Here is a 25,809-nt window from a genome sequence, read left to right on the forward strand (position 1 = left end):
AGATTTCAGTTACCCGTGGTCAGACACAGCCTGAAAATATTAAATGGAAAATTCCAGAAATAAACAATTCATAAGTTTTCAAATGTTCCCCATTCTGAGTAGGCTGATGAAATCTCGCACTGTCTTGCTCCATCCCGCCCGGGATGTGAATTCTCCTTTTGTCCAGCATACCCACACTGTATACGCTTCCTGCCTGTCGGTCACTTAGTCACTGTCTCAGTTATCAGTATATCGTTATAATTGTCCTGTTTTATTGTTAGTTATTGTTGTTAATCTCTTACTGTGCGTAATTTATGAATTAAACTTTATCATAGGTATGTATGAATGGGAAAAAACACAGTATGTATAGGATTCGGTACTCCCCATGGTTTTGGCATCCACTGGGGGTCTTGGAACTTATCCCCCACGGATAAGCAGGGACTACTGTGTGTTTAAGATAAAAACACATTTGAAAACCAAATGTTAGTTTGGTTGTATTGTGGAAAGCTATTTCTATGTATAGCTTTAAACAAAGCCTAAGTGATATAAACTAAATCAATAGAGTTGTTAAGAAATTGTCTCCATGTGTATGTTTTAAGCAGGAGTATGTCTCCAAACCTTTTAAACAGAGCATCCCCACTTGCTTTCAACACTGCAAATTCGGGCGTTGGTGCCGACTGCCCAGACCCATTTGCCAACGGTGCTGACATCCAGATCAGCAACATAGACTACAGATTATCCCGGAAGGAGCTGCAGCAGCTCGTGCAGGAGGCCTTCTCCAGGCACGGCAAGGTAACCAGCCCCTCTCGTCCTTGCCTTCGTTTTGCCCTTTGCTGGCACGTCAGGTCGAGAGAATGTAATTCAACATGCATAACCACAGCCAGGACGTGAGTGTTACTGAACCAGTTTGAATCCTTCCTTTTTCACCTGTTCTGCTCGTGGTGCTGCTGTCCGTCCAGTTCTCAGGCACAGCCCCAGAGAGCAAGAAGCTGAGCAGAGAAGCACCTGTGGTCACGGGCAGAGACTTAAATGGCACTGTGGGAAATAAAACACTGATAGTTTCCGTTAGCTCTGCCTCCTAAAATACGGAAATAGGATTCTAAAATAACATTGCCTGTTTTTGTTAATATCTTTCTGTATGTGATTCCGTTTTTAGGTGCAGTTTGCTAAAAATGCACCTCTCCCACATTCTTTTTTTCATTTATTTTTTCTTTTTTTCTTTCTTTCTTTAATTTTTTTTCCTTTTTCTCCCCAAAGTCCCCCGGTACATAGTTGTATATTCTTCGTTGTGGGTCCTTCTAGTTGTGGCATGTGGGACGCTGCCTCAGCGTGGTTTGATGAGCAGTGCCATGTCCGCGCCCAGGATTCGAACCGACGAAACAGTGGGCCGCCTGCAGTGGAGCGCGTGAACTTAACCACTCGGCCACGGGACCAGCCCCTCCCAGATTCTTAACATGGCTATGCCCCAGGTTTTTGCAGGGTCTGGAGAGTACCCCAAAGACTCCTCGCGTGTGTTGGCCCCTGAGCCTCCCTCAGAGAGCTCTGTGGGCCCTGGCGCACAGGCAGGCCAGGCCAGTGTCACGTGCCTGAAGGTCACCCGTTGCAGGTCACTTAGATTCTGGTTGGCAGACCTGCAGAGTTCAGACCAGTCCCCTCCCGGAAGCACTGACATCCACAAGCATGGTCCCTCTGATTCTCCTTCAGTTCTAAGATGACGAGGTTCTCAATAGACAAAGCGTTCCATTGCCTTTTTACTGCTGCAGGTGAAGAGTGTTGAGCTCAGCCCGCATACGGATTATCAGCTCAAGGCTGTTGTTCAGATGGAAAATTTACAAGAAGCCATCAGCGCGGTGAACGGCCTCCACAGATACAAAATTGGCAGCAAGAAGATCCTGGTCTCACTGGCCACGGGAGCCGCTAATAAATCACTCTCTTTACTGAGGTAAAAACAAGCAAACAGTTTATTTCAGGAAATAACATTTTGGCCCAGGAAAAATTTTGAAAATAATAAAAAGAGATTTTATCACATTTCCAACCGTCTTTGATGATTACATAAGCAATCATACTTAATGCTTTATGGGTAGAGTTAGAAATATGCTAGAACTTAGAAATAATACGTGAGAAATAAGCTAATTAGAGTAATTTGACTGTGGTTCAAGTCGGTAATCAAAGGTGAAGTGCAGCTCAGACTTGGCAGACACTTAGGAGTAAAATAATACGCCACATCCAGAGCAGGTTCCAAAAATAGCAGACCTCTGTAATAAAAGTGCAGAAGCCTGGAAAGTCTGAAATATTACCTTCCAATCTTAGTAGAAGACAGATTTGCCTATAAAGGCTAGCTCTACAGAGCTCCAAGCTGTCGACTTGCAGATGCATCCTTAATGTCAGATAAACACCCGCCCGATAAGTCCACGTTACGACTACGCCCATCTTAGGAATCCGGTGGTGATTTTATTCATAACACAGTTTGATTCCTCTCTCTTCTCCCTGTTTTAGGGGGAACTAGTAAACAGGACTCACTCCTGAATATCTGGGCTCTCAGAGATCTTTTCTCTGACGTGTACTTCACCGTTATTTTAAATTATGGGTTTTTTTCCCCTAGAATAAAAATGATACTCATTGAAGAAACTTTGGAAAGTTAGAGACATAGAAGCGGGGGAGGAAAAGTCATCCATAACCCTATGGCTCAAAGCCAGTCACTCTTAACAGCTCGGCTTTTCATTTTCCCTTTGAGTGTTTGTGGGTGCCTTTTTGTTTTTGAAAACCATAGTTGAGATGTCATATTCTCTTGGAGACGGCCAGGGCGCTCTGCCTCTTGCTGTGCGTTAACAAGGTGTTTTTCTCACTGTAGTCAGTGTCTTTCTGATCAGGTATGGAAAGCCCCGTGCTCGAGTCTGATAGAAATCCCAGTGTGTGACTTAGTATTCTTTAACTGCCTTGTCCCTAAAAGGTCCTTTCTTTAAGTTTTTCTGGAAAATAAATTCTGACATATCAGAAACTGGTAAATTTGGTTTGCGTATACATTCTGTTAATCAATTTTATGGACTGTTTTTAAAATATAACTTGGAATGGAGAGGAAGTCATCTGTTCTCTAATTGATTAAAATTTTGTCTTACAGTGCAGAAACAATGTCAATTCTTCAGGATGCTCCCGCCTGTTGTCTGCCTCTTTTTAAATTTACAGATATCTATGAAAAAAAGTAAGTTAGGTTTATTTTTTTTCATTGATCCAGTCAACACTGGTTGGGGATTTCTGTGCGTAAAACTGTGGTAGCAACTCTTAAGAGACTTCTAGCCTGGCGGGGGAAATGAGACAGAGACAATGGTGTTCAGATTTAAATTCTGGTTTTAAAATACATTTTTAAAACTTCTTTCATATTTAGCAAATTCAGGCCTCAGTCCCCAAAGCTGTCCTTTCGCTTTTTCCAGTTGACTGATTAGTTTTGTTATTCGCTGAGTGAGCCTTTTTGAGCGTCTCTAGACTGTAAGGATGCCGGGCACTGGATCTGACCTGACACCGTATCTTCCATACCCAGTGCTTAGTGCATGCTCAGCGAGTGTTAGTGGAAAGAAAGGCTGAGGCTCTGCGGAGAATGCAGCCCTGGGAAGACACAGCCCTTGTCCTTGAGGAGTTATGTCTTGAGGAGAAGAGAAAACACTCAAATAATTTAGAACAAAGAAAACTGTCATTAAAAAGGAGTGGAAAGGAAAAAACTCTTTCAGGAAGTAGAGGATGGAAGGAACCGGAAGCTTGACCATTCTTTCGTGGATAATGGGAGCCATGGAAGTATTGGAGGAGTGAGGGGAGGGTCAAGGTGTGGTGGTGGAGCCACACCGCAGGGAGACTTCTGGGGGCGGCAGCGTCTGAGATGGAACGAACAGGGGAGGGAAGGAGGCGGAAGAGGGCAGGTGCTGCGCCAGTCCCGCCTCTCAGCAGCTGCTCTTGGAACAGAAGGAACCAGATACCACGGAAGTTTCCAACTGGTGAAACAGGCCTTAGGAACTAGTTTTATGTGGCAGGCAAGGTAAAAAGTGGGGTCAGTTTGATTTTGCATTTTTTGCTCTAGATGACGGGGAGGATGGTTGTATGGTTAAAGTAAAAGTAGGGAAATGAAGAGAGTGTGTGTAGGAGGTACAATGAGTTTTTGATCTGGTTTTGGACATAGGAGTTTTAGGGGGCTCTTGGAATATTTGGCTAGATAGTTCACGTGATCTTCTGCACATTCAGAGTCTCCCTCAGGAAAGAAGATATGGCAGTTATTTGCCTAGAGGTGATCATGAAAGATGAGCGAGCAGATAAGATCAGAGGAGAGGGAGGAGAAACAGAAGGACAGACCTGGATGGAATGCCACCAGGGACAGGAAGTGGGTGAGAACCCAGAAGTGAGGGTGTTGTCAGGAATCGGGGAGTGGCCTGCAACATTGAGGGGACTGAGGCTGTGCTGTGAGATTAGGGGGAGGAGGAGGCCGCTGGAGACTGAGAGCCGTCTCTAAAGAGTCCTGTGGATAAAATCTTGGAGGGAATGGGTGACAGACTAGATGGTGAAACAGCTGACGCGACTCCTGGGAGACCAGCTGTTTTCCTTACAGGGAAGACAGGAGAGCACAAGACTGAGGGTGAGAGCCCAAGACTGAGGGTGAGAGCCCGAGGGAGAATGTGTGTCTGCAGGAGCAGGACAGCCTGAGTGAGGGGGAGAGGACATGAGACTGGTTCTAGTGGAGAGGAAATCTGAGCGTGTCTGTAGGGCACTGGGAACACCATTGGAGCAGCTAGCTTTTAATGAGCACTTACCATGTGCCAAGCCCTCCATACATAATCACACTGAATCCACACATCAACCCTGTGAGGTTGGTGTCATCACCCCATTTTATAGAAGGGAATGCTGAGGCCCAGATTGGTTATGTAACGTGTCTGAGGTCACACAGATTGAGCCAGGATGTGTGCTCAAATCTGTCTGCCTTCAGAGCCTGTGCCTTTAAGCTTCAAGTGTGAAAGACACGAGTCAGGGGAGTGACTGAGGAGTACAATCTCAGAGGAAGTGTGGGTCACGAGGCTAAGGCACAGGTTAGGCGGGGGTAGGTGGAAAGGAATATACCTCTTGAGGGTGGAGAGCAGAGACGATGAGAGGTAATAGGGATTTGGAAGTGAAGGGGAGCCAAGTTGAACGAGGTCATATCACGTAGCTTTCCATCTCAGAAAATTAGGTGAGCTCATTTACAGAATGATATAATCATTGTCATGGGCAGTGTGCCAAAGGCGACTTGAAGGAGTGCCAAGCCTCTCTGGTTCCGTAGTGAATGAATTTATAGAATTATTCCAGTTTTACTTTCGAAGAGACAGAGAAGCTATTCTTGGTTACAGCCCTTTATTTAAACAGGGCAGGTGTTTCTGTGTAATCAAAGAAAAGTGTTCTAAGCATCTCTCTGTTCCTTGCTTTCAGGTTTGGACACAAGTTGAATGTGTCCGATTTATATAAATTAACAGACACGGTTGCCATCCGGGAACAAGGAAACGGAAGACTGGTGTGTCTCTTACCCAGCAGTCAAGCCCGACAGAGCCCCTTGGGGTCTTCCCAGTCGCACGATGGCTCCTCAACGAATTGCAGCCCAATTATATTTGAAGAGTTGGAATATCATGAACCTGTCTGCAGGCAGCATTGTCCCAATAAGGATTTCAGGTAGAACGCTCAGTTCACTTTAGGAATAACCCTTTTGTGGAGGGTCGTGGAATATCTGTTAGAATTACCTTGCGAGTGTTTCAGATCGCTGAGAAATGTCAGCTAACTGTTTTGTTCTCTTTTCTGCAGTGAACATGAATTTGACCCAGACTCCTATAAGATTCCTTTTGTGATTGTCTCTTTGAAGACGTTTGCGCCCCAGGTTCATAGTCTTCTGCAGACACACGAGGGCACTGTGCCTTTATTAAGGTGAACACGTCAAAGCCATTGTGATACGATGCCTTAGTTGTCCCCTCTGTAGAGAGTCTGCCCTCTGCCCACACCTCTCCCCAAGTATTGTAGAATGCTTCGTCCTCCATTTGAGCCTTGCTAACAATTCGTCTATCTGAAATGGGATTCATTGATTCAGTACTTCAACAGAAACATTTATGCTGCATTTTAGAAACATACATAGGAATAGGACAGTTTCTTTTCCACAGAGACAAGATGATTACAAGTGCTATACTGGAAGTCTGCACACGTGCTACAATAGTGTACACAGCCTCAGGTAGTGGTAGACTGCACAATTTGGGAGCGAAAGGCATTCCTCAGAAGTCCATTGACCACTCATGGGCCACGTGGTAGATCGGATCCAGGGGCCACTACAGGACTAAGGTGCCTTAAGGCCGCCGATACGGTAAAGCAGATAGAGAAATGCCCAGTGGTTGCCTCCCTGGGACCCTCAGTTTCCTCCAGATCGTGGGCATTTGAACAGAAATGAGTCGTAGTGGACACATCCACGTAAAGCTTTGTTTAGCAGGCGTTTCGCTTTTCCATCCTTTCAGTTAACCTTTTGCTTTCCACTTCAGCTTTCCAGATTGTCACGCCGCAGAGTTCGGTGAACTGGAGGTAGTGCAGGAAAACCAAGGGGGTGTCCCCTTAGAGCACCTCATCACCTGTGTTCCAGGTGTGCACATTGCCACCGCGCAGAATGGCGTCAAAGTGGTTAAGTGGATTCACAACAAGCCCCCTCCTCCCAACACAGGTGGGTGTCAGGATTGTTCCTGCTCAGCCGCGTCTCCTGCCCGTGGAGGCTGTTGGCTTTCGTCTCAGCAGCAGCACCATTCGCCAAGCGCAGAGTGCCAGGGGGGTCTCTTCTGACCTTTTAACGACTCTGTAAGCTGCTGAAGGTTTGGCAGAGCTAGACTTTTTGGCAGTATTAGCATAAGTCATGTAAAATTTAAAACCCGAATTCCTCAGTTATCAATCTCTTTAGCTACCTAATTTTCTGAAGCTTTTTGACAATTTGGCTGGCCTTTAAAGAATAGTTCCAAGTATTTGAAGGAAATATCTCTGAATGCGATTTACCTTGACGTTCATTTTGGTCAACATTTCTGACTTTGATAAATGTGAAAAGAGATTTGACTCTCAAGGACCAGGACATTTGAACCCCGATTTGGGTGAGTTTCTGGGTTCTGGGCATCCCCGAGTTACAGGTAGCTAGTGCTGCTGTGGGAACAGCACTGTAAATGGCGGCCTTCATCTCGAAGCTCCCTTCTCTTTGGCCCCAGCACTGCCTCCTTTTCTGCTCCCACTTCCCCCTGCCCTACGGGAAGAAAGGTCAGGATAAGCAGGAGCTCTGTTTGTCCCAGGGCTTCTTACCCACCTCCCCCTGCTTTTCCCCTCCGTCCGCTCCAGGGCTGCACGTTACGCTGCCCCCTCCTCTCTCTTCCGCTGTGTCGTTAGCCCACTTGGTGTTAGAGCTGTCCAGTGGATTCCGACTCCTACTGACCATGTGGACAGCAGGGCGGAACCCTACCCGGTCTTTTCGCGCCATTCTCTCCCTTCCGGTGCTACATCAGATGATGCTCTGCTGCTGTTCATGGGGTTTCATGGTCACTTCTTCTGAAAGTGGGTGGCCAGGTCCTTCTTCCTAGTGTCTCTTAGTCTGGAAGCTCCACTGAAACTTGTCCACCATGGATCACCCTGCTAGTATTTGAAATACCAGTGGCATAGCTTTCAGCATCACAGCAACACGCAGCTGCCACCGTGTGACAACCGACAGACGGGTGGTATGGTCCCCTGACTGGAAAATGAACCTGGGCTGTAGCAATGAGAGCACCGAATATTAACAACTAGACCACCAATTAGCCTACTAGTCCCTTACAAAGGTTTCCATCTGATTATTTATACTTTTATGAAAACTTCTTAATTATATGAACATTCAAGATAAATGTGAAAACTTGTTTCTTGGGTTTCTGTCATACTAGTTTTACATTATTCCTTTCTGTGGTTTCCTGGGCAACATTGTCAGCTGCTCTGGGGTTAATTAGGCTCTTCTGGGCTACCTGCTTGATGGCCATTTATGACTTTGTTTCTGTGGGAAAGTACGTTCCACGTGACCAAGTTACAAATGGATCTTTGCAATACAACCAGTTTATAAGCTGGAAACTTCCTGTGTATTTTCCCTTCTGCTTCAAGTTAACACTGTGGTGAGCTATGCTTTACTTTGGCTACTTGACCTCAGGAAGTAGTGAGGACGCATTTGTCGGCCTGTAAATAAGTTGGGCTAGGTGGTTGATTACAGGGGACCCGAGTGGGGAAGGCGAGAAGTAAGGTGGCTTTTGGTCTCGTCTGCTTGGTCTTGATTGAGCTGAGGCGAGGGCGTGTTTTCTGGTGAAATCATGCTTTGTATCTTATTGCGTGTTCTCTTTCTCTCCCCACACGTCTAGACCCTTGGCTTCTGCGTTCTAAAAGTCCTGTAGGTAACCCCCAGCTGATCCAGTTCAGTAGGGAAGTGATTGACTTACTGAAGAACCAGCCATCCTGCGTCATACCAATTAGTAATTTCATCCCGTCTTATCACCATCACTTTGCAAAGCAATGCCGGGTATCAGACTACGGCTATTCCAAGCTGATTGAGTTATTAGAAGCAGTGCCTCATGTCTTGCAGGTAAGGAATGCTGAGAGATTGTTTGTTTACAGATGGAAATGTTCCTCCATGATTTTGGCCACCCCAGCCAGAGAAATAGGATAGCTAGTAACCTAATTAATGCCTAAGAAGGCAATTCTCAGAGCAAAACATCCTATAAAAGCTTTCTTCAGAATGCAGAAAACATATATCAGGTGCTTGTCAATCTTTGAGAAAGCTATAAATTTCCAACTTAAAGGAACTCAGGGGCACCGAGCAGCATTTTCCTTCTGATCTCTGTAGGCTGACCTTCTTCCTCCTAGCACGCCACCTCCAGAACTGTCCGCCAGCATGCAGGAGCTGCTGCACCATGCCTTACCTTTCTGAGAAATGAGTTGATGGCCAGGTACTGGGCTGGAGCCTAGCGTTAGTTCCTAAGAAGTCTTGGCCTGTTAACTCGCAGTGTTAGAACAGCTTCCCACTTGTAGAAACACTTCCCACTTGTAAAAACGGCCTGAAAAACTTTGGCTGTCTTTTAGGGACAAGATTAGTTGTCCAGACTGATAGCATGCTTTTCTTTTCTGTACTCATGACTATTTAGGAAAGAGTGTGCAGAGCACAGAAAGAGCCCCAGGCACTTGAGCGGTTGTTCATTCCGACCGTCTGCGTTTTGTTGATGTACACGCGTTTCAGAATGTAGCTGTCGTATAGGAAGGGGACTCCCTTTCTCTGCGGGCGGCAACAGAAGAGAGAGCAAGCCGTCAACAAGAGAGTCGCTGTCTGCCAAGGTCTTGTCACTAGAAATAATCCGAGTGTTTGATCTGCAGATTCTTGGAATGGGTTCCAAACGCGTGTTGACCCTCACCCACCGGGCCCAGGTGAAGCGCTTTACTCAGGACCTGCTGAAGCTTCTCAAATCCCAGGCGAGCAAACAGGTCGTCGTGAGAGAGTTCTCGCAGGCTTATCATTGGTGAGTTGATGAGAAGGAAGACAAAATGAAAGCAACTATTGTAAAACACTGTTTCTCCCCCCACATTTTAAATGACTATCTGACTTTTCTATGTAGCACTCTTTTGGAAGACTTGTCAAGTTATTTTGGCGAGTGATATTTCTCGTTCTTCACCCATTTCCGTGGTTACAATCTAGGTGTTTCTCAAAGGACTGGGATGTCACCGAGTACGGTGTTTGTGAGTTGATCGATATTCTATCAGAGATTCCAGACACAACCATCTGCTTGTCCCAACAAGATACCGAAATGGTGATTTGTATCCCTAAAAGAGGTGTGTTGACTTATATTCTCTGGAAGCCGGCTCTCTCTCAGTGGTTATTTTAACATGGGTCTCACAGGGGTGCACCTTCCCCTCCTCCTCCCTGGTTCCTCCAGAGTCCGTGGAAAGCGCAGTGTGGAAACTGCTCTGCTATGCAGTGGAGCCTAAGTTCTCAGAGCAGGTGGATCCTCTTTTCAAGAAGAAAAGCCAGCTAGTCTTTTAGAATTCACTTTAAGGAGAAAAGGAGCATAGTCAGCTCTTTCTTAGAATGCCCCTTCAGCCTGTCTGTGGCTGTTTATGCTGTAATTATCCACTTGAGAGTCAGGTCCCTGGCTGTTTCTTGTCTCTTTGACTCTGAGCTACTTTACTATGCACACTTGAGAGGGAAAGAAAACTCAAATGAATGCTTTGTTTTATCTTGCACATTTTAGTAGCTCCGACTGAGGTGTGGGACATAGGATAGACAAAACTAAATCTGTACACTGTCATGTTCTCCCACTGTTATCAGTCGCTGGTTCTTAAACGGTACTCCTGCAGAACACCAATGTCCGTGAAATCATAGTGTTCCAAAGCTAAAATGAGTAACGTCAGTCTTTTCCCAATTCTATTTTAAAAATTAATAGAAGCAAAACCCTAAGCGTTTTCTCGCCTGCATTTTTGTTAAACTTTTGATGCCTGATGTTCTGCTAGCAATTTCAACTAAGATCAGGTGAATAGACAAAAAGCATGTGAACATTCAGAAGTGTGATTTCAGGGAAATAATTTTCAGATTATTTTTTCAAGCACAGAGACCTGTGTGAGAGTCACGTTCATATGTATGGAGTGGAGGTGGGAGGATGGGGGGTGGCTAGAGAAATTGTTTCTAGCTTGGGAGATGAGATTACGTAGATGTGGATGTGTATTTCATAGTCCACCATCATAGCATCATGACTTCCTGGTGTCCTGCCCTTGAGCGAGTTTGAAAACCATCTGCAGAGAGAGGAGAGTGTGTTTGTTTCAGGTTGTGTGTGTTGAGAAGGCAAAGACGACATCTCTTGTCATCTGTGCATAGAAGTAACTGCCGTAATAATATTAAACACAAATGGGTAGGACACTGTGATTTACGGTGGTTTTATTTTTTAAAGAGCGCACCCAGGATGAAATAGAAAGGACAAAGCAGTTCTCCAAGGACGTCGTCGATCTGCTGCGGCACCAGCCGCATTTCCGGATGCCCTTCAATAAATTCATCCCCTCCTACCATCACCACTTTGGCCGGCAGTGCAAACTCGCCTACTATGGCTTTACCAAACTACTTGAACTCTTTGAAGCCATACCTGATATCTTACAAGTAAGTGAAGAAATTCGAAGTCTATTTTTCTGAACAATAGATGGGCAATTTTTTTATTTTCAGGCCTACTTTCCTGAGAAGCAGGGAGTTAGGAAATAGGATGAAATTTTGAAATATTTCAATCAGAAATATTGAAATTGAGAATATTGAAATATTTCTATCAGAGATACGTATTGGCTCATTAGTATTTTTAGGTAACTGTGGTTTTTCCTTCAGTAGAGAAATAAATCATTGTTCAAACTTGTTTTAGGGTAATTATTGAAAAAAATGATTAAGTAGTTTTCTTTCATAAGTGAATGTTCTCTCATTAGCTCCATACTTTTCATATCTCTTCTGTTTGAGGTGAGGGTGAGTATAGGAGGCTACACAGTGCTTGGCTATTAAGCTATTGCTAAGTTAAATCAAATTTCTGTTGTTGATTTTATTAATATTACTATTTTTGAGTAGAGTACTTTAATTTTTTTTTTATTTTTGTGGTAAAACACGTTATCCTCTTAACCATTTTTAAGTTCACAGTTGAGTAGTGTTAAATGTATGCACATTGTTGTGCAATTTCCAGAACTGTTTAATCTTGCACAACTGAAACTCTGTATCCACTAAAGAACGCTGAAGTGCTTTTTAGTTACCAGTTGTGTACATTTTCATGCATTTAATTCAATGAACAATCGTAATTTGCTCAGTCTCCCTTCCCTCCTCCTGTGTGTTTTCCAAGGTCCTGGAATGTGGAGAAGAGAAAATCCTGACCTTGACGGAGGTCGAACGATTCAAAGCTCTGGCTGCCCAGTTTGTTAAACTCCTTCGGTCCCAAAAAGATAACTGCCTTATGATGACAGATCTGCTCACAGAATATGCGAAAACTTTTGGTTACACATTTCGTCTCCAAGACTATGACGTCAGTTCCATTTCCGCTTTAACACAGAAACTCTGCCATGTTGTGAAGGTAACCAGATGTTTTTTTTTTTCATGGACTAAAACACGTGGTGGCATAATCCTCCCTGGGATGTTTACATGTGGCTTTTGCATTTCTGTGTTTGCACCTGCACTGCTTACTGGCTCACAGCTGCTGTGTCGGTCACCAGCACCTTATTAGGTAAGAGGAGAGGACCTTGGTGTGGCAGGCGAGGTTTTGGTCTTGCCTTTGTGTCCGTTAGTGGCTTTGCTGAAGTAATGTCTTTGTGAAGTGGTGAGGTCACTGGTTTATCCTGGCTGTTTGTTCTCTGATGTGTCGGTCTCAGTACTGCTGACCTGAAGTTGGATCCGTTTAGACAGATCTTTGTCTCTGGGGTTCTGGGAGACTGTGATCGCAGATCTCTTCTCCCTTCCAGATTCTGACTCACCGAAGAAGTAGGTTTAGGAACACCGAGGGCTGAGAATTGCCTTTGTTGCTGGTAATGCTGGATTGGAGAGGGTGACCTCCTCTTCCCCGCCCTGACTGAGCTCGCCCTCCCCGTCCTGGGCAGAGCAGCTGAACAGTTTTCAGGCTGCCTCCACCGCAGGATCGAGAAAACTCACTACAAGGAGGAAGAAATGGAAAGGAAAACATCCCAAGTGGGGGCAGCCCCAGTCACAGGGCTGGAAGGAGTCTGTTATGTCCTGCTCAGTTAGAGGAGGGAGAGCCGTCAGAGGAGACAGACAGGGCTGCTGAGTAGGAAGGACAGCAGGAGTGTGGGCCACCCAAGGCCAAGGAGGAGGAATGGCCAGCAGCGCCACAGGCTACGGAGAGGGCAAGTGAGACAGGGATTAAGGTGACCTTTGGACCTAGCCACGTGGGGGTGCGTGGTGTTGCTGGCCAAGTGCGGTCAACATCAGTGTGACGTGGGGACTGAAGCCACACTGGAGTGGGTTGAAGAGTGAGGAGGAGGAGGCAGGCAAATGGCGACAGGAAATCCAGACAGCTTTCCAGTGTGTTTTCTTGTGAAGGAGGAGAGCGAGAGCGAGGCCACTAGAGACGACAGGGCTGAGTGGGCAGGGGAGTTTGGGGGTGGGTTTTCTTTCCACTTGGAGAGACTGGGGCATGTTTGAGAGCCGCTGAGAAGGATCTATGCAAACAACAGCGAGAAAAGATATGGGGGTAGGGGCCTGAGGACAGGAGATGCGGGAGTTGGCGTTCAGTACAAGGAAGGATGGATCAGGTGTTATCATGTTTCGACAGAAGGGAAGGCGATGGGGTAGATGCAGATGTAGGTACGTTTAGTGTTTGTCACCTGGACAAGGAGGAAGTTACCTTCCAAGAACTATTTTTCTGTTAAGCAGAAGGAGAGAGGAGGAAGGAGACGGGGTGCAAGATGGAAGAGCGTGGAGCAGGTCTGACTTGTCACTGTGGTGATGAGGGATTCCGGGAGGGAGCGGGGGGAGCGGAGGGCTCCCTGGAAGCGGGTGCTCGTAGGTTTCCTGTGGAGACACTTGGCCGTGGCTGCTTAGGGGCAGGCTCAGGGAAACAGATAGTGGGGTTCAAGGTGGCTCTTGGCCTGATGGGTGCAGCGAAAGGCATAGGGACAAAGGAGTTTAGAGTATTGCAGCGTTAACGAATTAATAGGCCCATGAGTGCCAAGATGGATAAAAGAGGAAAGTGAAGGAAGGAGAGGGCTTGTGATTTGGGAGGAAGTAGGAGTCAGTGGAGGCGAAGTTGAAGAGAGAGAAGAAGAATTGAACATTTGAGTCTCTTGTCTCCCTCCCCAAGATCTGCTCTGGGCTTCCTTTTTTGTGTGTGAGATGAATGAGTTATTTTGGAAGTGGGCAATGACAAGATCCCAAGTGTGACCCTGGGGATGGGTGTCTGGAGTGGAATGGAATAGAAGAGGATGCCACTGGAGCTGGGAAAGTTGAGGAACTGAAAGGCCGCGGTGTGGGACAGGTCCCTTGGATGTTCAGTTGCCCAGGACGATGGCAGTGCTGGGCTTTGGTGGGTGGGAGGACCACGCCGTGACAGAGGCTTTGATGAATAAGGACAAGTGGTTGGGGAGTTTGGGTTGAGCAGTGAAGATGGAAGAGGCTCCAGGCTGCAACCCTGGGTGCTGCTGGGATCTGCAGGGAGCTTCTGGGAAATACCGATGCCTAGACTTCACCTATGCCTCTGAGAGTCTTAAATAATTGGTCTGAGTGTGCTCTGAGCTATGGCATTTTTTCTGAGCTCCCTAGGTGATTCTAATATGTAGCCGGGGTTGAGAATCAAGAGATGTATCTGAACATCAAAGGAGCAGGTTTTTGGTTTTTCTCCTTAAAACCTGGAGTAGCAGAAATGGTCTGGGCATCTAAGAAGATGACTCAGACCCCCTGGACTTGTACGTGTTGATTGAGCAAACCCCACTCCTGAGCAGGAAATCCACAGTCTGAATCTCCACGAATCCCTAACTGGGATAAGCGGCGTGCGGGTCTACCCACCAGCCTCCTGCCTCGGCTCGGGGTGAGCGTCAGAACCAGATTCAGACACACTGATGGTCGGACGGCTCCTCAAGTGCCGCCCACCCCTCTGCCTTCAAGGATCCAAAGCCGCAGAGAGTACAGCTCATGACGGCCCAGCCTCTACTGTGGGCGCCGAGACCCGTGCTCCTGGCTGGAGAGCTGGAGAAGGGGAAGCACAAGCTGTAGTAGTAAATGTTGGTTGCCTTACCAGCGCCCGAGCAGCGTGTGTGCTGAAATGTGCCTGTTTACTTCCAGGAAGGCTCAGTTCACACACTTGTCCTCCCACAAGACCTGTGGGTCTCAGTCACCCAATGCTTGTTGCCTCACATGCTGTTTCGTCCCCAAATGATAACCTGTGTCTTTTTCACAGTTCCCCTCCCAATGTACTTAATCACTTAAACCCTTCATCTCCTTGAGAATCTGAAAGAATTGAGGAGACATGTAGTCAGACATGAAATTACCAGCTTTTTGGCCAGTAATGATGGATTAGAAGAACACGGCTCGCCTTGCAGTCAGAGTGGGCCTTCCATCGTGTCCCCAGTGAGCGGGGAGAGCCGAGTCTGCAGATCTGCAATCTGTCCGCCCCCATCCCCCCAGCACAGCAGCCCTGATTCACGAGCTTGGCCCAGTGGACGTCTTAGCTCCTCCTCCTGGGGACTGGGAAGAGCGCCCCAAGAGTGGGGTGGTATTGATGGAAGTTTCTGGTTATGCACCGGCCGGCAGGGAGAGAACAGTGTCTACTCCAGTCTCATCTGCAGTGTTGGTCTCGTGTCCCGTAGAAGCCAAAAAAGAAACCCACGCACTTTAGTCTAAGAGAAAGAACTAGAGATTTTCCTCTGTTGGTCTTATTAGCCAGAGTGGAACTGCCTGAGCTGGGTGTGGCCCAGCTTGTCCCTCTTGCATTCAGAAAGGCTACATATTGAATTGTTGTTTCCGCAGGTTGCTGACATGGAGTCTGGCAAACAGATTCAGCTGATCAACCGCAAGTCCCTGCGTGCTCTCACCGCCCAGCTGCTGGTGTTGTTGATGTCCTGGGAAGGGGCCGCCCATCTCTCTGTCGATGAGCTCAAGAGACACTATGAGACCACCCACAGTACTCCTCTCAACCCCTGCGAATACGGATTCATGACCTTGACCGAGCTTCTCAAGAGTCTGCCTTACTTAGTGGAGGTAGGCGTGCTCGTGGTTGTTTAGCATCATCCCGGTGAAAACCGTCGAACTAGGGATTTCTGGCTTCCCTAATCATGGAGATCAGAGGGCGTAGAGCGGAACAGACCAGTGGGTCACTTTAAAGTTGAACAAACTGAGACCGAGGGAGGTGTGGGCACCATGCCCACGTGAGTGACAAGCCAGGAGGAAAGCCTGGCCTCCGGATTCTTGGCCTGGGGTACTTCTGTCCTGTGCCAGGCTGGGTGTTGCTCCTGCTCTCTCTTTCTGAATTAGACGGCTTGTATGGTGGCTTCAAGTGACCTAGCAGCCAGATACAGGGCAGAAAGGACGGTAACGGGCTGGTCCCCCAGGCAGCGTTTCACGAATGGCACTTCAACGTTAGGAGAATCACAAGGGGATAGGACATGCGGTTCTTGGCAATAAGTGTAAAAACCAGAGGAAATAGATAAGGTCCTAGAGAAAATTATCAAAATTGACTCGAGGGTAAAAATTAGACCAGTGACCACAAAACAGACTAAAGATACTGAAATTTTACCACTGAAAAAGGCCCAGGACCAGACGAGTTAACTTGTTGCATTTTAACAAACCTTTAAAAACAAAGAACTTCAGCAGCCTTTTAAAAACCATTCTAAACCACGTTAAAAAAGAAAAAGGATATCACTTCATTTTTTGAAGCCAAAATAATTTTAATACCAAACTTATATAATCCCCCCCAAAATGATTCTGAGTAGGATATTACCAAATAAAATCCAGCAATATAAGAAAACAATGATATACCATTGTTATATAATCATGTGATTGGTAATTAAATCATAAAAAGATATTGACAGAAACTCTCCTTGCCCAGGTTTAGTCAGGCCCCTCTGAGCCGCCTTCTAGACTAGGCCTCGACCTTGCCCCCCCGACCCCGTCCTTGGTGGGCCCGCATAGCCCAGTTTTAGGGACACTCTCCCCCCTTGATGTCTGATCCCTCTGGCCTGCCTTCAGCAAGAACCCCCCTACCCTTAGTAATTTTCTCCTTTTAGTAATTTTCCATCCACTGGACACCCCCTCCCCCCTAAACCTGCTTTTGGGCTGTAAATCCCTGCTTTTGTTTGTCGTATTCAGAATTGAGCCCAGTTCTGCACTGAGGTCTCTTTTCCTCTATTCCTATCGTCCTGATTAAAATCTCTCTTCGCTGCTTTAACCGCTGTCCGCCTCTGGTTTTCTTTCACATCAAATCCAACATTTTCTAAACTCTGTTAATTATCTATTATATGAAGACTAGTTCTGGGCAATGTTAATGGATGTTCTAGAACAAAAGGCTTTCCATGGCCAGCTAAGGCTGGGAAATATCCCTTCTCTTGCTGATTCTCTGTGCATATTAAAGACACTGAAAAGGTTTATGGTTAAGAAATTGGCTTAAAATACTTGAGGACAGAAGAATTTTGGTTTTTTCCCCCTTCTTCCTTCTGTTGATGCTTCTTAGACTTAGAACTAAAGTGTTCTCAAGGCCACAGCCTTCCCTTGGAGGAGATCCTCCAGTGAAGCCCTCCTCCTCCCTGGCTTATGGCCCGTTTTCGAGTGGACTCAGTACCTTGTCACTCTCAGCTGGAGGCCCTCCCTTCTTGGGGGGGGCAGGGCTGGTCACTCCGGAAGTTTCTAATGCTGCGTTTTCTTTTGGCCCAGGTTTTTACTAATGATAAGACGGAGGAGTGTGTGAAGCTCACGAGTCTGTATTTGTTTGCCAAGAATGTGCGGTCTTTACTTCACACTTACCACTACCAGCAGCTTTTCCTTCACGAATTTTCCGTGGCCTATACCAAATATGTCGGAGAAACACTGCAACCCAAGACATACGGCTATGGTAGTGTGGAGGAGCTCTTGGGAGCGATCCCGCAGGTGGGTGTTTCTCTGAGCTCCTTGGAGAGTGTCTTCCTGGAGAGCCTCAGGCTCACCCTCCTGAACAGAAGAGTGATGGCAGGCATTTTGAACGGATCCTTTCAAAACAAACCATTTGCATCAAATGATGCTAGCGTTTCTCCTTCATTCTGCAAACCTTTATTAAATTCTTACACGCTGGGTGAGTAGGCCCACATCCTGACCTCAGAAAGGTGTCAGGTAACGGGGAGTTAGGCCCCCTGAGCAGTGAAGAGTCACTGTCATGCAGCCCTCAGCAGGCGCACAGAGGGCACCTGTGGGCAGGACCCCCTCCCAGGCGTGGGGGATCCCGGTGCAGACTTGTCAGGGATGTGTAGACGTTAACCACGTGCTGAAGAGGGCAGGGGGCACGGCGCAGCAGACGCAGAGCAATGAGGAGTAGTGTGGAGCATGAGGGGGCGCGACAGTGAAGTCAGAGTGCAGCCTGGAGGTTCTGCTCCTCCAGGTGAGCGAGCTGGGAGGAGCCTCAGGGTGGCCTGTGGGAAATGCACGTGCTGCCGTGCAGGGTGGAGTTGAGAGAAGTGGGGAGGGCAGCACGGAGCTTGGCCTTTGCTGAGGGCCAGGGGAGGGTTAGAAGGGGGTGAGCCTGAGTGAAAATCAGAGGGGAGGTAGTAAAGGACACATGGGAGCTGGATTGGGGACCAGGTGGCAAGCTCGTGGGAGCCAAGAGCCGCCACTCCCGCTCTGCTCATGGCATGGAGAGCAGCCCCGTTAGGTGGACGACTTGACTTTAAGATTAGGACCGTGGGCTTAGTTTGAGGGGTGTAGGGGAGCTCCATTAATTTTTTTTTTTTTTAAAGATTGGCACCTAGGCTAACAACTGTTGCCAATCTTTTTTTTTTTCTGCTTTATCTCCCCAAACCCCCCCATACACAGTTGTATATCTTAGTTACCAGTCCTTCTAGTTGTGGGATGTGGGACGCTGCCTCAACATGGCCTGACGAGCGGTGCCATGTCCGCACCCAGGATCTGAACCCTGGGCCGCCGCAGCAGTGTGCGCGAACTTAACCACTCGGCCACAGAGCCGGCCCCCCATTAATTCTTTTAGAGTATGTTTAGTTTCTAGAAAAAAACACTAAGGGCTGTCAGAACTATCTTCATTTATAGACCAAAACTGGTGTTTGGGAGACGGTCTTTTTAAGAGCCGTAAACAATATTTGTAAAGCCGAATGTCACGTATTTTAAGACCACACAGTTTTTTATAAGAGGCATGTTTCTGCCAGTCTCTGTTGCTTTAAAAGGGAAAGAACAGGGGCCAGCCCAGTGGTGCAGTGGTTAAGTGCACATGTTCCACTTCTCTGTGGCCCAGGGTTCACTGGTTGGGATCCCAGGATGCAGACATAGCACCGCCTGGCAAGCCATGCTGTGGTAGCATCCCACATATAAAGTAGAGAAAGATGGCATAGATGTTAGCTCAGGGCTAATCTTCCTCGGCGGGGAGGGGAAGGGGGGAAAGAATGGGTGTAGAAACAATTTTCTTGGCATTAATTCAGTTTCTAAATTCTAGTCTGTTGAAGGCAGCACCATAGGTCACGTTCTCCCTGAATTGTAGGGTGTGTTTCCCCTTCTTTTCCACTGCTTAACCGGAGTGTGTCTTGGGTGCAGGTGGTCTGGATCAAAGGACATGGTCATAAGAGAATTGTGGTATTAAAGAACGACATGAAAAGTAAGTAAGCGCCCGTCCCCTGCCCCTCAGGTTGCCGTCCTCTCTGCCCTCTCCCGCTGACGGTGCTCTTTGTCCTCCAGGTCGTCTGAGTTCCCTCGGCCTCTCCCCCGCCAACCCCGAAAACCAGTTCTCAGCTACCGAGCGTATCCTGGAGGTGCCCGAATCTCACACAGCCTCAGAACTCGAACCTGGAGCAGGCAGCGATGGTGAGAGGGGAAAAATGAAGCAGAGCTTGTGAAACCCTGGGAGAAATGGCTGGGAGTGGGCTGGGCGTGGGTGGGGCAAGGACAGCAGTGGGTCATCTTCTTTGTTAATTAAAGTTCACATTCATGCATTTTTCAAAGCAGTCAGGTGTTTGGTTAATAACGGAGAAAAAACTGGCTTGCATTTGATAGCCTTTCATGGACAGTTGGTTAAGGTTGTTAAAGGATGTGTGCACCCCGTAATGACAATATGTCAGCCATGTTCAGATGATAAGAAGAGCATTGTGGTACTTGTTAAGACAGTGTCTCAAGACTATTGTAAGGGCCGGCCCCATGGCCAAGTGGTTCAGTTGACACGCTCTGCTTCTGCGGCCCAGGGTTTTGTAGGTTCGGATCCTGGGCGTGGACATGGCTCCGCTCATCAAGCCATGCTGAGGCGGCATCCCACATGCCACAACTATAGAAGGACCCACAACTAAAAACATACAACTGTGTACCGGGGGCACTTTGCAGAGAAAAAGGAAAAATAAAATCTTAGAGAAAAAAAAAAAGACTATCGTAGTGGGGTCGGTTTTGCTGCTCTGGGGGAGGGAGGTGGCACTCAACTCTGAATCCAGCAAGGACAAGGGGGGATTTATAGTCGGGGAGCAGAGCAAGAGGTTGGTAGATGGAAAGTTACCCAGAGGAGACGTCAGGCATAGGGGGATTCCTGCTAAGAGTGGACTCGGCAAGGACAAGACAGACATGGAAGGCTGGGGTCAAGGCCTCGTGGAGAAGGGGCTGGAGGAGCCCGACTGAAGTTGAGTCAAGGAGAGAGTCTGTCATAGGACATCCCTGGGAAGGACTCGATCGTAATGCGTTACTATTACTGCAAACAACCTTGAGTCACTTCGGTTTACGTGGAACCGTCTCTGTAGACAGAAATCAGCTCGCTTGAATTCCGTAGCAATTTTAACCGTATTGAAAGAGTTTTGAATCCATTGCTACATGTGAGAATTTTATCTTCATGCGACTCTGCAAGTCGTTAGAGTTAGAAGTGTCGTTGTGCTCTGTATAGGATGACTCAGTTACCCCCATTTTCCAAAGCCGGGAATGCCGCTCAGCTCCCTCCCCTGGCTGGTGGCACAGCCGTCAGCAGTGCTTATCTGCATTCCACAAACTAGGAACTGAGGTCCCGGGAGGCGCAGTGGCTTCCCCGAGATCGCTCAGCTGGGTGGCGGCAGACCTGGGACCCAAGTCTCGTCCTTCTGAGCTTGGCTCCTTTAACTACTTGACACCCCTCCTAAAGGTGGTCGGTTTCCGGTTTCCGTCTTTGGATGCTGGCTGTGGCTCAGCTGGGGCCTTGGGGGACTGCTTTTCCTAAGAACACAAATCTCGAGACCTGGCTTGTGGCATTTTTTTTTTTTCACCTTGAGTTCTTGAGTCCTTGCTGGCTTTCCGTGTTGACGGCTTGGAGAGAAAGCCCCGGCACGGCCTGTGGCGGACCGCTGTCCTGAGCACTCTCGCCTGCCTTCTCTGCCCAGGGCCCCGCCACCCGGAGCAGGAGCTGCTGCGCCTGACCACTGACTCCCCTGTGGACCTCCTGTGTGCCCCTGTGCCTTCGTGCCTGCCGTCCCCTCAGCTCAGACCAGACCCCGTCATCCTGCAGTCTGCTGATCTCATTCAGTTTGAGGAACACCCTCCGGAGCCTTCTGGTAGGATACCCTGTGTTGTTGTGGGGTTTCCTCTGTGGGTTTAAAAGTAGACCATAATGTCAGCATGTTAAACGTGGATGAAGCTGGGGAGAAACTATAGCTTTTCAGGCACAAAAGTACCTGTGTTGACTGTTGAGGACCCTCTTTTCCTGTCAGGGCTCCTCCAGAATTGGGTTCACAGCCTGAGGTGGCTTGAGGAGCAGCGGGGAGCGTCAAGCAAGGGGATGATGGGGGGTCTGGAGGGCCGATGCCGCTGGCCTGGGGAGAAGCCTGTGGAGGAGTTGGGGGGCTCCCTGGGCCCGTGCGCCCTCACCTTTGTAAGGGCAGCACGCCCGTCACCAAACCTACACGTCACCTCTGGTCTGGCTCAGGGTTGGATGGATGGCTCCAGAGCATCGTGGAGTTGATGAGGGGCTGAGCGGGGGCATCTGTGACTTGAGTCTCTGGACCCTGCACCGTGATCTGAGAGGAGAGAGGAAGCTGAGCGCGTTGGGCACTGCTTCATGCCAGCATGGCCTCACTGTGTGCCCGACATGGTGCTCAGGGCTGACAGACACGGTCACGTCTTACTCTCGCCACAACTCGGCAGGTTGGGTGACTGAGGCGTAGCTTGTTCCTAACTAGAGAGGAAATTGGCCCCAGGCTGCTTTGGGTAGGAAGTGGCAGAGCCCGGATATGAACCCGAGGCCTCCTGCCTTTGTGCGGTGTCACCTGGCCTCCTGAAGGAGAGGGTGGCCCGCCTGCTCTGTCCAGGCCCCTGCCTTGTCGTCGTCCCCTGCTGTGACCCGTCGTTCCCCACTCCGCCCATCCTGCTTTCCAGGAGCTCGCCGGGCACAGCCTGCTGGCGATGGGGCGAGTCCCGCAATCCTCGGTCTTCTTAGGCAGTGTTTGGCCCACTGCCCCGGGAACGAGCGGAGGCTTTCAGTCCGGAGAACAGGAGAGGGGGAAGCGTGTCCCTGGCTTCTGATGCTGGGAGAGCTGGCCAGCAGGGAGAGCAGGGCTGTGTCCCTGGAATGCGGCACTAGCCTTGGCGGGAGATTGATCTGAGCTCCTCCGTGGGGTCGTCACCCTGGTGCGTCTGGTATCCATCAGTTCGGCCGGACACGTGTGACAAGGGAGAGAAAGATGACTGGTTCTGTCTGCCATGCCCTGTCACGCTCCCCTGCTGTGTGCCTTTGGTGCAAGAGCCCCTTGCACACAGAGTCTAAGGTGCAGCGCTACGGCTCGTTGAAGCAACGTGGCTGTGGATACAGCAGGCCAGTGACTTGTGGCTCGGCCTGAGAAAGAGCACCCGTGAACACTGCAGGAGAGCTGGCTGTGTTTGCCTGCCTGGGTTTCCGAGGGTGCTTTTGACTCTGTGCAGTTCTGCCCTTACCCCACCCCCTTAGACCCACTCAGAGTAAGGTCCTCTGTGAGTGGAATCGCCAGGGGCTCCCTGAGACCAAGGCCCCTCCTGGTCTGAAAGTCTAAGGCACACGCAGCTTCTGACCGAGAGAATGAATGCGCAGAGAATCCAAAGCGGAGGAAAATGTTTCTAAACTATTGTCCACTGATTTGTAGTCGAAAATGAAGATCTCTAAAACTTTGTAATCCAAGGGAAAGCTGAGATGGAGTTTATAAGTCCTTATGTGACCATGACATCGGCCACACAGCTAATATGTAAATTGTGGCATAGGCATATCTGGGGGGTTATTTTTAAAATATTTTCTGAGAAACTATGAGAAACTGAAAACCGTCACTTCTTGTAGGTCCTAGAACTCAATCTGTTTGTTTTTCTATGTTTACAGAAATTGGGATTTTAAGCCAAGAAGAGAAAGTTGAAACTGCAGTCCCAGTGAAGAATGAAGTCCCCGCCTCTGAGTCGAGCCCCCCATGCGTCTCAGCAGCTGGCCCAGCACCTCCCTGCCCGTCCTCGGAGACCCCGGAGTCCCAGCTCAGCAAGGACCCTGTGGAGAGCCCAGCCAGAAAGCAACCCAAAAACAGAGTAAAATTGGCAGCCAACTTTTCCTTTGCACCTATAACCAAGCTTTGACTCGTTTTGAGCATAGAATTAGGATGGGAAAACACTGTCTGATTCTGCACACAAAAGTGGGTTCAAAAACACAGCCTTTTCTGTTCACAAAAACCCCCTAGAAGCCACTTACTTCATCATTAGATGTGGAACGTTTCCATAACATTTTGTTTCTTTTAGATTGAACACAGCTTTGAGCTGAAGTTTTACTTTCCTTTTTTTTTCCCCCCCTCTCAATTTGAAAAAACAAAAAACTTGTGGCATTTGTTAAAGCATCCTTAATATGTTTGACCCAATTTTTCTGAATTATTAGGAAACATAATGGTGTTCCGTAAGAAGAAAGCAGTAGGAACTCGGCCAGAAGGAGGTGGTTTCACTTCCGTTGAGCCACGTCAGTGGGATAATCCTCCACGTAGCGTCATAGTCTCTCAGCCTTTGCTTACTGATGTTTCCAGACAGTGTTAATCAAATGCATGATGTGTCTTTGAAGCAAAGCCGGTTCAGGGCCCTGCGTGGTCACACAGCGGAGGAGGAGGGTGGGCGAGGTGGCGAGAATGTGTGTTCAGATGGGACGTGAAGGTTCCTGGCTTCCATGTGACTTGTAAGCGTGCCTCATTTTTTATTTAACTATGTCTGTAGTTGACAAAGGTGACTTCATCACAGGTCTTTTAAAATGTTTCCACTTTGGGGTTCCATTTAGAGCTTTCTAGAAAGTTGAGGATGTTTTAAGCTTCCCTTTTATGTTAAGTTCCAGTTGGATATGGAGTAGGTTAAGCAAAAGGAGATGGTCTTGGTGTCATGAAGTTCAGGTCAGCTTTTGATTCCAACACACATCACTGTGTGTCGAGAGGCAATGTTGGGAAGAGAGTCTGATTTTCTAAAATATGCATCAAATGCATAAATTACGAATCAGAGCCGAGGGGTGAGGTGCTTTAACAGGGGCGGCATCGATACTCTTTCCACTAGGAAGAGACAGAAATTCTATCTATCCATGGGAAGGCCAAGGTTGATCAACTTAACCTTGTTTCTGTAATTTTAAAGCTGGTTTTGGTGGCTGGGAAGCTTTATGCGTGAGTCTATACGTGTCCTGTCTTTTAATCGTGTCTGCTTTTACCCTGTTACTTCTCGCTGTTGGAAGCGTGTTTGAGTTTTTTGTGGTATCTGATGTTGGCATTTGGGAAAAGCCAGCCTTTGAGGGAGCACTGCCCTGTGGAATGACCTTCGCCTCGAGGCGGCTGAGACGTCCGGTGACGGGTGGCCTCTCACCCCTCCTGGAGAAACCTGACATTTACAATGGGTTGTATTTGTTGGGCAAAAAGGCGGATGCATTCATAGAGCAGAAAGAACCTGGTGGCATAAGGTCTTCCACTAGCAAGATGGTTTCTTTTGGGGAAATGTTTATATTTTGCAATTTCTAGAAAGCCAGAAAATGGGCTCTGATTTCATAGCCAGCATTTTGATAAAATGCCACAAAATAAGGGCTATAGAGAGATTTTTACAAGTCAGATTTTTGTTCCCCAAATCTTTTAAATGAAGCCAGGGATGCCCAGTTCTCAACACGTGGCCCCAGTGGAGAGGAACAACGCTGGAAAGGCCTTCTAAGCCGGATGGCACTCTGAATCCCCCTGAAGGCCTCTCCCCTACAGACATAGTGTGACAGGAAGCAAAATGCCAATGTGCAATCTTTTTTAAGAAGCTTTTAAACAGTGTAATAAAGTTGGCATTGAGAACAACAGTAGCCTCATTCTGAGGTTTCCTAAGGCTGAATTGGCACGCTTGGACTTGCGTTTTGCTCACATGGAAAGAATTGTGGACCTGAAAATCGTAAGAGGTACCATTACAAGTCACTAGGAACCATCTCAAAGAGCAGCTTCTTTGGGCGACAGGCAGAGAAGAGGCTGAGGTCGGGCGCTGTCGCGTGTGTGTGTGGTCGAGCCGTTGGCTGGAGCCGCCGGTCAGCCTGGGACGCGCACGTGTGTCACAGTCGCTGCTGGAAGATGCGAGAATACAGCGGGAGCTCGTTGTGTTCGTAATGTATTCCACAATGGCCAGTCCAAGTACTATCTATTTTTTTATCCAGAGGCTTAATTAAATGGTGTGATGCAGTGATGTATGAGAATTAAGACAATGAAATTCTTTATTTCTGGGTGGAAAGATGCACCAGATTAATATGTTTAAAAAAAGACAAAAGTTCTCACAACCCCCTTTCCCATCTCGCACTGTTTGTTTTCGATTGGGCTTGGGGAAGAGATGTTTTTCTTAACTGTCTCTTTGTTTGAACACTTTTTTTGTGGTTCAAGTGCTGTTTTGTGTGTTGGGACCAAACAGTTGTCAAATAAACTTTACAAGCAAGCATCTAAGTTGAGTTTTCCAAGTGAGTGTTGTGTTTGTTTGAGGGGAGGGACTATAAAGTTCCCTCACTTCTCACCCCTCAGAACATCTGACTGAGGGCGGCGGGGAGAGCAAACTGGCATGCCGTCTGGGAGGCCCTTTTAATTTGGCACCGGCCCCAGCAGGTGACTGCACTGTTGGCCCTTTGTCATCAGGACCTTCCAAGGTTTCCAGCCTAATGCCAGCTGATAATCATGTGTGGGGAAACTACA

At 47.9% G+C, this 25,809-nt stretch overlaps 1 protein-coding gene across 19 annotated transcripts in view; it reads left to right on the top strand.

Annotated features, from left to right (window-relative positions):
• The window catches only part of MARF1 (meiosis regulator and mRNA stability factor 1), a 43,376-nt gene extending 17,810 nt beyond the window's left edge, over positions 1-25,566 (top strand). For 7 of the 19 annotated variants that reach the window (XM_070566675.1, XM_070566672.1, XM_070566683.1 and 4 more), the window contains 17 exons: positions 579-771; positions 1,743-1,921; positions 3,098-3,178; positions 5,419-5,655; positions 5,785-5,904; positions 6,504-6,679; positions 8,367-8,587; positions 9,373-9,515; positions 9,692-9,825; positions 10,938-11,140; positions 11,853-12,080; positions 15,482-15,712; positions 17,381-17,593; positions 19,238-19,298; positions 19,379-19,504; positions 21,025-21,195; positions 22,983-25,566. In XM_070566675.1, the coding sequence (XP_070422776.1) occupies positions 579-771; positions 1,743-1,921; positions 3,098-3,178; positions 5,419-5,655; positions 5,785-5,904; positions 6,504-6,679; positions 8,367-8,587; positions 9,373-9,515; positions 9,692-9,825; positions 10,938-11,140; positions 11,853-12,080; positions 15,482-15,712; positions 17,381-17,593; positions 19,238-19,298; positions 19,379-19,504; positions 21,025-21,195; positions 22,983-23,227 (2,962 nt within the window). In that variant the 3' untranslated portion in view covers positions 23,228-25,566. The remainder of the gene's footprint in view (positions 1-578; positions 772-1,742; positions 1,922-3,097; positions 3,179-5,418; positions 5,656-5,784; positions 5,905-6,503; positions 6,680-8,366; positions 8,588-9,372; positions 9,516-9,691; positions 9,826-10,937; positions 11,141-11,852; positions 12,081-15,481; positions 15,713-17,380; positions 17,594-19,237; positions 19,299-19,378; positions 19,505-21,024; positions 21,196-22,982) is intronic. The other 12 variants (XM_070566676.1, XM_070566674.1, XM_070566684.1 and 9 more) reach the window with 2 other exon arrangements.
• The last annotated feature ends 243 nt before the right edge of the window (positions 25,567-25,809 follow it).

The sequence above is a fragment of the Equus przewalskii genome, chromosome 12 (genome assembly GCF_037783145.1).
Source record: "Equus przewalskii isolate Varuska chromosome 12, EquPr2, whole genome shotgun sequence".
In the NCBI taxonomy this organism is placed as follows: domain Eukaryota; kingdom Metazoa; phylum Chordata; class Mammalia; order Perissodactyla; family Equidae; genus Equus; species Equus przewalskii.